Below are 14,129 nucleotides of genomic sequence, written 5' to 3'. Positions count from 1 at the left end.
TGTTGTGTTTTCTACAGGATACCTGCACAGACAAGTTTATTCTCATGTGTAACGCATTTTGAGACTTTCTAGAAAGGATCTCTAGGGACAGAAAACAGAAGAGCATTAAAAATAAAAAATAAATGTAGCTGCAGCTACTCCTGCTCCTGCTCCTGAGAGCACTCTACTGACCCCACAACTCAGATGATATGCTCCTGAGGGCTTGTGTCTGGAGAAGAAAAACAACCTCGTATGGTTAAAAATCTCACAGGAACCACTTAAGCTGCAAATGTAGACAACAATGAGCTGCACTCAGCATGATTTTGGTCACCATGCAATTCATGCCTTTGATTACCAAGTGTTCAGCTCAGGTTCATCAGCAACCTTCATGAGTAAGAGAGCTCCTTGCATAGCTTGTCTCATCCCAGATCTGCACCAGGAATGGGGATGGTAAGCACAGTATGTGTCCATCCACCTGGGCCCATTTTCACCTGGCTAGCCCAGGCGAGGAGTGTAGTGGTCCAGGCCAGCAGATGTTCCAGCTCCCGGCGAGGTCCTCCTGCCCAAGGCAGTAAGATGAAAGCCAGACCTCATGTCCTGTGCTCACACTTCTGACTACGAGCTTAAAAAAGAAAGGGGCGTGAGTTGGCACTGCTGTGGCTGTGCAGCAGCTGTAAGGTGTTGAATCGGTTTACAGCCATTTCAGAGGAATCCCACCCACCCCCACAACTACAGTATTTCTAACAAGCGCCTCTGAAATGGGTTTAAACAGTGTAATAAACCAGTGGAATAAGATAGTGCAATAACGCTGTTTGTGACATGTCTGTTTTCTCTCCTCTGTTGCCTCAACGAGCACATTCTGTTTTTAATTTAGTACATCTACTAACAAATAATCCAAATTCTAATCACTCTTCTACTCTGTAAAAAAAAGAAAAAAAATCTTTATACTCCAGACCATTCAACTGAAGCAAATATTATCTGTATCATTACCGAATGGGTTGCTGAATGCCTTTTCTTTTACAGAAAAAAATAATTTTTCTTTGACAAATTGTTTAAAATTGCTTACAGTTACCATTTGCAATTTCCTACTACAAAACTGAGTAGACAATACCAGTAGTATCCTAAGAATGTCTTCAAATATTTTTTGATGGCTTTAATGGATTTTTGAATAAAACAGAGAAAGTTATTAACCAAAAAAATAGAAAAAGTAAATTGAGCCCCTAAACCTGTTTGCTACTTGGTTATTTCTAACAAAGAGCAAGTTTGTTTCCTTTGGTTTAGTTTGAATGTTCCCATGGGCTCAGCTTTAGGCTTGTGCTCAAATGCTGTGCTAACAAGATATATTTGCCTGAATCAGGGCCCTAAAGGATGGTCTGGAGCTGTATGATGCATTCCTGAGTCCTAATTAATTCGCTTGACTTTGGAGGCTCCTTTTCTTTTGCCCAAATCTCCGATGAGATTAGCAGTCCCTAGGCCTGCCAGGCAGGAGGGCATCTGCCTGTGCTTCCAGAACTTGGTTTTCCAGCCAAAACGAAAAGTGTTTCAGACCTGGTTGAGCTAGGTACATTAACTGCTCTTGCCTCTTGCAGGGGCACAGTGCAGGAGTGGCAGCCTACCTTCAAGGCTATGAAGATGCTTTTTCAAACAAGATCCTTATTGCTTTCTTTGGGTCGCTGTATTAAGCAAGGAGCGGAAACATAAACAGAAAGCACGCAATATCAGTGAGCAGTGGATGAAGTTTTGACAATTAAATTAATGCAGGGGAAAAAAAAAAAGATTATTCAAATGCAGCTGAGAAGCCAGTTTTGTACATCCAAAGGAGAGTTGGAAGCAACCATCTTTACATCTGAATTCCCAAATCTTCTTTTCAAGGTCCCTGAAAGGAGTGTGGTGGAGGGGAAGCAGGTTGTTCAGATTCTGCGCTTGAAAGTAGAAACCAAAGTCTTTCGAGTCTGCTCTTGAGACTCGCACATGCCTGTCAGCAGCACGGGGTCCATCTTGTGCTCCACTTCGTAGAAGGGACAGTTCTTCAGGTGCTCCGACATGCTCGCCACATCATTCCGCTGCCACTTGCTGACTCTGGAGAACAGGCTGCTGAACTGCCAGATCTAATATGGGGACAGGGAAAGAAATTGGGCAGAGAAAACAAGAATCTTGGTAAAAAAAGAAGAGGATTTTAAAAATCTATATATACTTATAGTGGGTGCCCATTACTAGTACAGAAAGGCTAGATTGTGCAGGATTGGCATAACAAGTAAAAATGGGGTCTGTATTGCTATGTACCTCATCTTTACTGGTTCTGCTACTTTAGTAGTCACCACTGGCCGTTTTTAATGGGAAATTATCCTTCTACAGTTTTTGTGCCAATCCAGTGCGGGGCATGAGGAAATCCAGAACACCTGACAACCACACCTTTACAGAACACTCCCTCACAGGTATGACGTGATCCAAGATGTTGATAGGTGCACCCAAGATGTATATAAAGCAGAGTGACTACAGCGTGCTTGTGTGATATGTATCTCAGAAGAACCTGGATTCATAAAGACCTTCCAAAGCATCTGTCAGCAACTTCGAAGTAATGAACATTACAACACTGTTGTTATTCACCCCACTCCAGAACAAGCCTGGGAAATCTAAGGTTAAAGTTACTCCTGGAGGAGATATGACCTTGTAAAAAATAGAAAAGTGCAGTTAAAAGTTTCTGATTTTGTTTGCAGTAATACCATGTATAATTTAGCGATTCACTAGCATCTAGTGATAAGACTGTGTTTAAGACACTTTAATATTTGCTGTATACCATTAAATCAAATGAATTTTTAAAGTCATAGTAGATTTCTTCTCCCTAAAAGGGATTCTTCCTGTAGAAGGACAGTATATGGGTGTGCTACACTTAAGACTACCTGAGCCTGTCCTAGCCATAAATAATCATAGCTATTGTACACAGTAGTCAAGAAATTCACACTAATAACAAACAGAATGTTTTCAAGCACAGTCTGTGCATTTGGAAACAAGATTCCTGTGTGATCAGCACAGAGAGCTAACATGAGTGGGGTTAGATAGTCCTTAAATTCAAGGCTGCTAGTTTGAAATTGCACAACAGTAACTGAAGTTAGTTGCTATTCAATTGTCAGCTGGAATTTCTTCCTTTTACTGAAGGAAGCCACATCCTCCAGTGAATTATTTCAGTGGCCAATTCCCGTTTTGGATCGGGCTAATTCAACTTGCAGCCACCAACTTTGTTACACAGATTTTGAATTCACCATGCTTCATTTTTGTCTCTCAAAAAAGAGTACTTTCTCTTAATAAAGAGTCATAAACTGCTAATCTTCCCTTTGATAGGAATGAATAGGTGGAGATCTTCAGGGGTCTGCTTGAAAGCCAGGTCCTTAGGTAGTTTCTGGGAGTCTGTCTTGGATCTAAATTACTTGTTCCTAGATCTCTGTCATGTCTGCTTCATCATGCTGGAGTCTCTCATGTCATTCTTTTAAACAATCTTATGTCAGAGCAGCTGCAAGGCTATCAGCTAGAAGATAACCTGTGAGAACTATTGTTCAGCTAGGACTTAATCTGAGCTGTATTTACGTATTTTGTTGAGACTACACAAAGAGCCAATAAGGGAGGTAATTTTCCAGCACAAGCAGTGAGAGACTGGGTTTGCGGAAGAAGGCTTACTATCGCCATGCTGCTCCCTCAGGTGTCCACAGCAATCTTGTGAACTGCTAATCACAAAAGCCCTTGTGGGTCGATGTGAATGCCTGAGCTCCCTTCCGAGCCATATTTCCTTGTTCTTTACACTTTTGGCATTCTGAAGCATGTTTTGAAGTCTTGACATACCCTAGATCAGCTTGTAAAGAACAACAAAAATGTATGAACCTGAAGTTCTTCATGTGTAACCTTTAAATATCAGGAATTCTCAGTTCCCAGTGCCTAAAAACAGTGAACATGCAAACAGGTTACCCAAGACAAGCTTGGGTGGGGACTTTCAGCTAGTTAGAAGATGTCTATTTACACCTTCCTAACTTTGCTGGCTGTACCGTACTTTATATCCCTGACCCCCTGACACATGCTGCAAATTCACAACTTCATGAACCTTCCCCGTATCTGCATGTTTACATGCCACATCCCTTGCTATGCTTGTGTATTTTCTGCAGAGAAACCATGTCTGGTTTTCCGCCAGTGTCTCAGTCACTTGCCTTTTTGCGAGCTTTCCACGATGTACCACCATGGGAATACCTTTTTTTCTCCCAGACCAGCAGGACCATTCCCCTCTCTTGAAGAAGAGTGGCACAGATGTCCCTCATCAGCACTGACACTTGTGACAGCTGAGATAAACTGAAGCTGTCCAGGAACCCAGCAACGTACTTGAGCACTTCTACTGGGAGGCTGCTCAGCGAGTCCTTATTTCTCCTACCATTAGCCACTGCGGAATTGCACTTCCCTGATTGAGCAAGGACGGTGTCCACCTCTGGCTTAATAGCAAATGTCTTGAGAGGCTTGCTGTATATAACCTTAGCCTTAAGCCCATCAGGGCGGAAGTGATTCTGAACAAAAGTACATCCCAAGTAGGCCAGTGGGCAGCGATGCTGGAACCATCCATCCAGACATGACTGGATATCAGCATGCACGTTCTTGAAGTGGGATGGGAACTCGTCCCTCCTGAAGAAATGGCTGCAAGTGAATGTGAAAGCTGAACTGCTTTTGTTGTGTCTTCTGGTTACAGATTCAGTGTAGAGCTCCAGATGGAGTTCTGGTGGGCTTTCTTCATCCAGAGTATCTGCTAGAACAGAATTGGCAGAGAAGGGCTCCAGAGGAAAGTTGTATGTCTGTGTTGCAAAATCCACAAAGAGTCCATCGATACCCCTTGCTTCAGAGATCTCATGGCCTTTCAGTTCTTTTTCCAGTGCACACAGCAGTGTGGCTTTAACTATATCTGTCTTAGGTAGTTCTTCTATGTTTATTCCCAATTCTGAGGTATCCACAGACTTGTCTGAAGTTGGTACCTTGTGGCCCAGTGCATCCCCTAGTCGTGCTCTTTTGCCACAGTAACTAACTGGCACTTTGAAGGTGTAGACAGTCTTCACTTCCTGAGCTTCCAAGTTCCCATAGACAAAGTCTTTTTCTTTGGGAGTGCACGCAGCAAGCTGGCCAAAGCGAATGAGCATTCCGCCATGATGTACCAGATACATGTTGTAATCACCTACACCAACTTCCTTCTTCAGCCTCTCCAGGACCCCTTCTTGCCAGGGAGCCAGTCCTGTCATTTCTGTATTCGGTGTTACTTGTTCAGGATTTTGGTCCTTTGCCTCTTCTGCACTGTCAGGTATTTCCTTTGCCTTCTCTGTGGAGCTAGCAGCATGAGGGGCTGATGCTGTTTTCTTGGAAGACTCATCTGTCTTTTGTCCTGTGCTGGCTGCTGACCCTGTTACCTTGCAAGCCAGGAGCTCTTTGCTGAAAATGTTCTCCCAGGTTTGGTAACTCCCCAGATCCATTCCCTCTTTGTCCTTTGCCAAATCTTCACGCTCACGTTGACTGAGCTCGGACAACTGGTTGTCACCTCCTTGGGAACCACAGGCTACTCCTCCCACAGCACCTTCTTCCCCATCCATGGCTGTAACCATTAGCTCTTCCATTTCATCCTTTTTCCTCCACTCTGGAAACAAGTCGGCTATTTTCAAAGTCCTGAAAAGTATCTTCTGGTCTCTGAGCGCCAAGGCTGTGTCCAGACACTCTTCGTTCAAGGACTCCTTCATAATGTTCTTGTGAAGGGTTGTGTCCGAATCCACATTTGGCCAGCGATTCCACTCCATCGAGCAGCAGACAACACTGGCTGGACAGACCTGGAGGTGCTTCGCCAGCTTAAAGCGTGCCATGGAAAAAGGGCAGCCATAGGCTGAGTTGAGGCAGGAGACCTGCTCCAAGGGACAGAGCAATTGGTGCTCCTCCTCCTTGCACATGTGGAAGGTGGCCCCACAGTGAAAGCGGCAGCTGATCACCATGCAGGAGATGGAGGGCTCAATCGGTGCACGGCAATGCCGGTTGAAACATCTCTCACAGTGTCTGTGCTGCCCAGCGGGAGCTTTCTGAGCCCGGTGCTGTGTGTAGCAAAGACAAGAAGACAAGAGTTATTGCCTGAAGGAGCAAGAATGGACACAGACCCTCCATACTTGTGTTTGGTTTTCATGTGTTTGGTGCTTACATGCACTTCTAGCAAGAGTAAGGCTCTGGACAAATGACTGCCAGCTACATACAGTTACATACCAGCACTTATCGCAGCAATAGAGTGTGGCCTGATAGCAGCACAGATATAAATAAAGTCACTACTTGTTATCCCAACAGAGGCAGCCAGGGTTTGGGAGTGGGCTGTTTTCTGTCCCAGTACTTACACTGGTTCTATCTATAACAAGTTGCTGAAATCAAGACTGCCAGAGGAACAGTGAGGGAGCTTCCCACTTCCTCAATGCTGTGTGAGTATGAGTGATGATGTTCCTTTCTCCACTTGAGAAAAGTAGTTAACTAAATGACATGTAGGTCATTTGGCCTACGTGGCTTGTTATCCCTCCATAAAGACATGAATGTTACAAATGAACAGCTCCACAGTTGCAAGGCTGAGAGTGAAGATTACAGTCATGATCCCAGTTCCCAGTGTGGAAACCAGCCTGGGTAAAGGGTAATTTGCTTGACCTCTTTTACTTTGCTTTCCTGATTTCCCCTTAAACTCCTAGCTGATGTTTGCATGCCATGGCACAGACTGCGGAGGACTTTCCTTCAGGCAGGTTTATTTGCTACATCCACATTCAGTTGTCAATACCTGGAATAAGGTGATGCCTCCATCTGTGTTTTGGAGAAAAACTCCACAGTGCAGTGGGGGCTTGTGGCAAGGTTATACTCACGCAGTTAAATCTGTTTTCTTTCCCATTTTTTTAATGAATCACCTTTCACCTTTCTTTCCCTTGCTGTCACCAGCGAATGCCAAGTAGATAGGAAGGAGGAGAAGAGGGCAGTTATGGGTTATCTCATCCTCAGCTCAGCACCACAGCATGCAGTTAGGGCAGAAGGGAAGCCAGAAAGGTTTCCTTGACAGAGCTTTTCCCTTCCTGTAATGGAGCAGCGGAGAGGTCAGCTCTGACCATGCCTTTTACAGGGTCCCTTTTTGAGAAAGAAACCAGTTTTGTTCCTTTGGGATCTACTTGAGATCATGATCCTACAAAACCTAGTCATCACTGCTCTACTTTTTCAGTTCACACTATGTACTTCTGACAAATCAGTGTCAAACACTACCCATTACTGAATAGGTGATCCTGAGTTGATCATATTTTAGATTCAGTTTATGAAGGCGTTAGTGGCACCACAAGGGGCCAGAAAATAGGGAAAGGGGTCCCAGGCAGCAAGTAATAAACAATACCCATCTCTGTTTCATAAATTAAGCTGCCACCAGGCATTTTCATGAATGTAACATTTTGCAACCAACAGTCTGGATTAAAAGAACAAGTTGAGGTTGCCAAAACAAATGTTTCAGAAATTTCAACCAGCTTTATTATATAAACAGGATAAATGCTTTCTTAAGGAAGACTGCATTTCAGTTCTCACATTTCCATATTAATGTGGTTTCAAAATATATATATATATTTTTCTTCTTCTTACTTTAAAAACTTTTCATATAAAAAGGACATACAATTTTCCTGAGGTCCAACAGCAAAAAGCAGAAGTACAAGCACATGACGTATGAGGTTCCTTATAAAAAGTTATCACTGCCAGATTGCTAGCTTTGTGTCAGAATGAACTACTGATCTCTTTTGCTTTCATTATTATGCTTTCTGTTCTTTACCATTAAGTCAATTAAATCAGTTCATTTAGTAAAAATTATGCACTTATGAGTCCTGTTTCCAAAAGTTCTCAGTTCCCCTTGCTCATAATATCTTTACTTTTGCAATAATCCCTGGCAATAGCTGTTAAATCTCCTTGAACATGGGAAAACAGAAGCACAGTGTCTGACAGTAAGGAGATGGTAATTAGCATGAGGCATGCCTTCTGTTTTGAAAAATCTAAGAACATAATAGATGACGTTCTGTGTCAGAGCAGTGGTCTGCCCAGCCCAACAGCCGTCTTCAACAACATCCGTAAGAGATGCTGTTTGGGGGAACATGTAGGACCTCTTGTGGTCCTTTCCCCTCACACACAGTTGGTGGATTAGAGAGCTGCAGGCTGCTCAGTCACTACTTGGAGCTGCTTCCCTGGATACCTTCAACTGTTATCAGTAACTTGGCCCAAAAAAGAGCTGCTGTAAGTAGAAAATTCCTGACCTCAGACTTTCTGCTCCTTGCTGTAGAGGTTGCATTCTGGCTTGGTTCAGCACACTGTGAATCTTTGTGGAAGTGAAAAAGCTAATGATAAGGAGGAACTGTAGTTCTGTTTCCAAGCAGAACCCAGGGCACTTTCTTTTGAGTGAAAATGAGAAAAAGATTTTTGGCAAGTCTTCCCACCACACTTTCTACGCAGTAGGAACTACCATAGGCCCAGTAGACTCTTATTTGGCTCTGGTTAAAAATGGACATTGTTAGTAAAATAACTTAGATATTTTTTTTCTTTTCTAAGGTTGAAGAAAATACAGTAGTGGCATTTACCTACATCTGAGTGCTTTTGCAAGCCCAGGATTAAGTGATCAAGCCCTGAGGAGAGCTGTGCTGCAGAGAAAGTAAGCTCTGGCTCAAGGGGAAGAGACACTGCATGAAGCTGCTTCCCTTGTCTTTCTTGAAGCCACCATCCTAACTTCTTGTTTTTCACACCCCAGCAAAGAAATTTGCAAATGCCAGGGAAGGAAAGATTTCTGGGAAAGGCCACGCTTCTGGATTCCTGCATTCACTAAAGACCACATACTCATGTTTGAATTTGATGTGCATTAATTGCTCAGCACATGATTGTTCTATCCTTTGCAACTTCCAACACTGACCAATACCTGTTTGCACCTCCTAATGAATCAATCCCATTCCCTCTCCATCCTGCAGAGTAAAATATCCTGTCCTTGACGGTTCCTTTACCCAGGGACAAACTTAGACTCTGAAGTATAAGTCTCAGGTACCTTCATCTTTCTTTGTATTAAAAGAGCTCAAGACAGCAATGCAGAAAAGTAGTATTTTGTGACTACCCGTTATAACATTCATTGCCTCATCTTGAGAAGCACTGGGTTCTGCACAGGGGTGACACTGAGGTGCTGGTCAGGGTGCCCCCAGTCAGATCCAGACCTTAAATACATGTGGTTTAGGATGGAATCTGTCCTGCTTTAGGCTGTTTAGTTACTTCTACTTTTATGTGGCTCAGAGAAGCAGAAGATACAGATGGACTTATTTCACATTGGCAGCATCCGTGCTGCTTTCATTCTTGTAGCATTTTGCTGCAAATATAATCTCTAAAAATAGTCCCAAGCTATGACTTGCATAAGGTCAGAGGAAGGCTGGGTACATTACACTGCAATAAAAACATGAATGTGTGAACAATAATTTCCACTGCAAACCACCTTTCAGAGAGAAATAATTGATAAATAAAAATACATCTGAGACACAGGCCTTATGGTTCTCCAAAGACACAGAAAAAGCTGATTGCAAAGCTTCTGGAGAGGAGTCTGCTTTTACACTGCTTTATGCTGAAACAAACCCCATCAAAATCATGTGTAGAGAAAGAAAATTCATGTTTTGTTTATGAAAAATGACCACATCAGAGCATGCAAATGCAGAATCAGTCTTCATCATTATTCAGGTATTTTTTTTGTTGAGTTTACCTCATTTCTAACCTGTGTATGCTGTTCTTTTCAGACAACTGATTTCTATGCCTCTCTTTTAATTGTCAAATCTGTGAAGCTAGAGGACAGGAAGAAGGGAGAGAAATTTTTTTCTGATATTTATCAGAGTTTGAATGCTTCTACTACTCCAACATGTCAGTAATTGGGAGCTCTGTGGTTTAGTTGATGGCGTTATTGTCAGTACACAAACTACAACTTTCAAAACCCTGAGCAGAAAGTTTACAAATTCTTGCCTTGGTAAGTTTGATACATGGCATCCAGACACAGATATGTCAGGTGATGAAACATTTCTCTAAACCTGTGCACTTGTTTCCCCACAAGTTGTAAAATTTCTTAAGAGTGGAGTTAGAAAAAAAAAATCAAACCACAAATATTTACTTGAATCATGTTCAAGCTACTGTGGAAAGAAAGGATGCAAAATACAGTCCACAGTCTGTCCACTTTGGTAAATCTTTATTTTTAGACTGTCATGACAGCTAATCAAGTAAGGTTTAAAAATATACAGCTGCTATTTTAACTGCAGATATGTCTGTGTCTGGAACAGATCTGTGCAGTCACAATAACTTCCAGTTTATAAACAAATTACAATTTATTTTCAAAAATATATTTAAGTCTGTTGCAGTCAATGAGCCAAAACAATACAACAGTTTTCTGATTTGGTATTTGCTATAAGTGACCGATCATATGCCATACTAAGGTTATACATCTTATCTGAGCTCTATGCACAGAATCAAGGGATGCCTCCCATTTTAAAGAACCATCGAAACAGGCCACCATAAACTCCAGAAAATTATCTTAAAGAGTGCCTCTGAGATGAGATTGCAAATGAGCATAAAACAATCTTTCTAAGATTTACAACATGATAAGGAACTCTGAAAAACAACTCAGGAAGGTTTGCATACAAATGCTGGAGCCAAGAATGTTAAAGTCACGTACAATGTTACAACAGAAGAGTATTTTCAAAGAATGTGAATACTTTTGGTGAACTGTATGGGGCAGATAGGAAATATTATCTGTTTATTTTAATTCTTGTTACTCAGTATACGGTGTTTATCTCATCTTTATCATAATACTTAAATCCTGATGTCAATATAGAGTTATTTATTTCCTTACAGGGTTTTTCAATGTATTTACTATCTTGGTATCTGAGAGGGTTCACAACCAATAATGAATTTATCTTTGCAGTAATAGGGGTGCACTTGAGGTTAAAAGATCCTATTACTTCCATTTGACAGATGTAGAATTATAGTATGGAAAGATGAAAATAAATATAATTAAATCTAATATTTGACACACACACACACACTCCCCCCCACACCCACCCCAGCTATGGAGATGCTCAGGTTTTGATGTTTCACTTGCTGTTGCATGCCACCTGCACAAAAACCCTGGCAGCACCAGCTGTAGAATCCTATTTTCTAGGAGAAGATCTAAGGCTCCTTAAACTAGAGTTTTTATTCTCTTTTCATGCAGTGTTCTTCCTTCATCACAATGTACTTAACAACTTCAGCAAGAAATTGGGCTTGGGTCTCCTTTTGCTAGGCAGACATATTTATTTCTTGGAGCTGAGAAAGAAAACACTATGCCATTGGAAATGTACTGTACTCCATTTGTACATGATTCTTGTGAGCCTCAGCCTTCTAAAGTTCTGTCCTTTGATACAAAATAAAAGGCAAATCCAAGAATGCCACCCCCTGGAATGACAGTGAGTAAGTGAGTCAAGCTCCACATCTCCACACCCAGAGCAGGGACAGCTACAGCTTGAGCAACTGCCTTGGCATTAGGTGTAGTGGATCACTGTCCTTTGTGGCACACCAGTTGCCATTCGGACTGGTCTTGCATACGTGTTGCCAGCCAGGCTTTAAAAGAGTCAGGCAGTGAACATGGTACATCCCAGGGTAGGTTGAAAAAAAGAATTAAAAGGTATAGATGAAATCTTCATCAGTAACACTAATAAATTTCTAGCAAGCATGTGCGAGACACAGTTTCTTTGAGCCTCAGACCTTAAACAAGTACATGGTCATTATAGGGGCACTTTGATTCCAGGACAACCCTTCTGGTGAACCTCAGACCCTCAGTATAAGAAGACACATGAAGTGAAAAGGTTTTCTGTGAGAAAACTGACCTGTTAGATAAGCTGTAAAATGGAAGGATGAAGCTGTGACAACTAGGGAGCTACTCCCTGTATTTTCTAGCTGGTAATCAGCTGGCTGAGACTGTGGTGTTTAATGGCAATAATCACTGGTTCAGAGTTACTGAATGGGTTGGAATTGCTTTATACTGAAAAGAAATTGCTTTAAAATTACAAGGATGGAGTAGGTCCACAGTACAGCACATCAGTCAAGCACATTCCTTGCTTTTCTGCCTTAGCATGTGTGCTGCTCAAGTTCTCACAGCAGCACATCAGCTTCTCTTTGGCTCCCTAAACCTGTCATGCAGGAGAAGCTGTTGCACCACCAAGCCTCCTCTGCACCTGGTAAATCTGTGCTGTGCACACAAAGAGGCACTGAAGCTTGCCTGTGCAATTTCTGTCCAGTGAAATGCACTGGTGCTGTTATGGGAGGAGTAGAGGAGAGTTCAGAGCAGTCACAGGTGATACTGGGCACTCCTGGTAGGGACCCCACACTGCACTCTCCTCTCTGAGACCTGGATAAGCAATATTTCCTTCTCCTCCCTACCTGGCATAATGTAGCCATAGCTCACCTGAGACAAACCCACTCCAAAATTCCAGGTGCTGAAGTGGTCCCTTGGGCTGGCAGTGGGGTGCAAGGCAGCCCAGGAGCAGGGTCTTGTGCTGGGCATATTGAGGAGCTGTGTGGGAGACAGGAGGGACAGGGAGAAGGAGGAGGCTGTGGCATGGAGCTGCTTTGCAGCTCCTCCTGCATATGAGGGGTCCCTGTGCTGTCCTTGGTATAGACACAGGCAGGCACACTGCCACTTTGCATTGATAACTTGTGAATGGCTTTATATTTTGTTTGAGTTCAACAAGTGCTTTAAAATAAGTTCCAGTTTAGTTGCAGTTTGAGAAAAAAATGAATGGTTAAAACTATTTTTTTTCCTTTGAGCTCAGGTTCTATTTTGTTCCCTGGTAAGAATCTCATTAACATACTTTTCTGAAAACTTCTCAAGGTAATCAGCTGAATGATTTAAGCAGAAGGAAAAAAAAAAAAAGAAAGGAACTACAGCCCAATGCAGATGCCCAGCATAGAGAATTTCAGGGCTATCGGTCAAGGAATGAGTCATAAACACAAAAGAGAAAAGATTCGTGAATAAAAACTCTTAAGCAGCCAACTAAGTGGTACTGTAGTAGCTCTAACACTTGTGATTCTTACTTCATCATCTCACTATGCAGTTTGGCCTACAAACATACATTTGCTGTCTGAATCTACAAAATTCACCAGATTTTGTGTCTTGGCATTTTTGCCAGAAGATTGCTCTTGCCTCTCCTCTGACGCTGAGTGTATCTGTGTGTCTTCTGTCAGAGTTTCTTGAAAATTACAAACATTGAATTTTTGATTTATCATCTGTCCTGCAACTGAAGCGCCCATCTTAGAATCAGCATGTTAGTTTTTTAAAACCTCAGATACAGTGATGCAAACCATGGCCAATCCACTGAATATGTTATGGAGGGGTTTTTTTAGAGTAGCATGTCACAGAAGCATTCACAGTTACCAGCTGCCTCTGTTTTAGGGTGACATTTAAAACACCTTGTGTCTGATTATTCTACTTCATCTTAATTACTAAGGCTGTTCTGAAGACATCTTGATTTTCATAGCATTGCATTGCATAAGGGTTGACCAATAAAGACTCCAACTCTATTTACAAAGCCTTACCTTAATCATAGAGTCCCTGTGTGTGTACCAAGCACTTTCTCTCCTGGTGGTGTTCAGCTGGGTTGAAGTGAGGTGGGTAAGGGAGAACTGCAAGCAAAGGAAGAGGAGAGACACAGACCAAGCCCAGGCAGAAACATCAAGTAGTTTTGGGATGTTAAAAATAAAACCTCTGCATGTGACCGTGTAGCTCAGCTTACAGAGCCATCTCTTCCAGTGTATTTGTTAACACTGTCACTTCTGGAGCGATACTTCACAGGGAAGATGTGAGAGGCAGAACCAATAATACTCCGTGCCCCCTGCATGAGAAAAGAAGATCCAAACCCTTCCCAGAGCTCTGTGTCAGCTCCCTGCCACTCTCTGATGCAGGTTTGCCCTCTATGACTTCACTCCCCTTGGTGCCCACTCCACTTTGTGGTTTCTGCTGCTGTAATTGTTGCTGTGCACCTGGCTCCCATCGTCACCAACTCTAGCGGGTGGTGCAGACGGGGGTGGTGGGTTTATCATCCCTCTGGGCAGAAAGTGGG

At 42.5% G+C, this 14,129-nt stretch overlaps 1 protein-coding gene across 1 annotated transcript; it reads right to left on the bottom strand.

Moving 5' to 3' along the window:
- Positions 1–1,889: 1,889 nt before the first annotated feature.
- Positions 1,890–13,692, bottom strand: FBXO40 (F-box protein 40; the record flags this gene model as incomplete). The annotated part of the gene is given in 4 exon segments (XM_010182465.1): positions 1,890–2,087; positions 4,173–6,071; positions 13,606–13,641; positions 13,643–13,692. Coding segments are annotated over 4 exon segments (2,183 nt in total), but the record flags the coding sequence as incomplete, so codon positions are not given.
- Between the last annotated feature and the right edge of the window lie 437 nt (positions 13,693–14,129).

The sequence above is a fragment of the Mesitornis unicolor genome, unplaced genomic scaffold, assembly GCF_000695765.1.
Source record: "Mesitornis unicolor isolate BGI_N332 unplaced genomic scaffold, ASM69576v1 scaffold27334, whole genome shotgun sequence".
Lineage (NCBI taxonomy): Eukaryota > Metazoa > Chordata > Aves > Mesitornithiformes > Mesitornithidae > Mesitornis > Mesitornis unicolor.
This window is presented reverse-complemented; position numbering and strand designations above follow the sequence as displayed.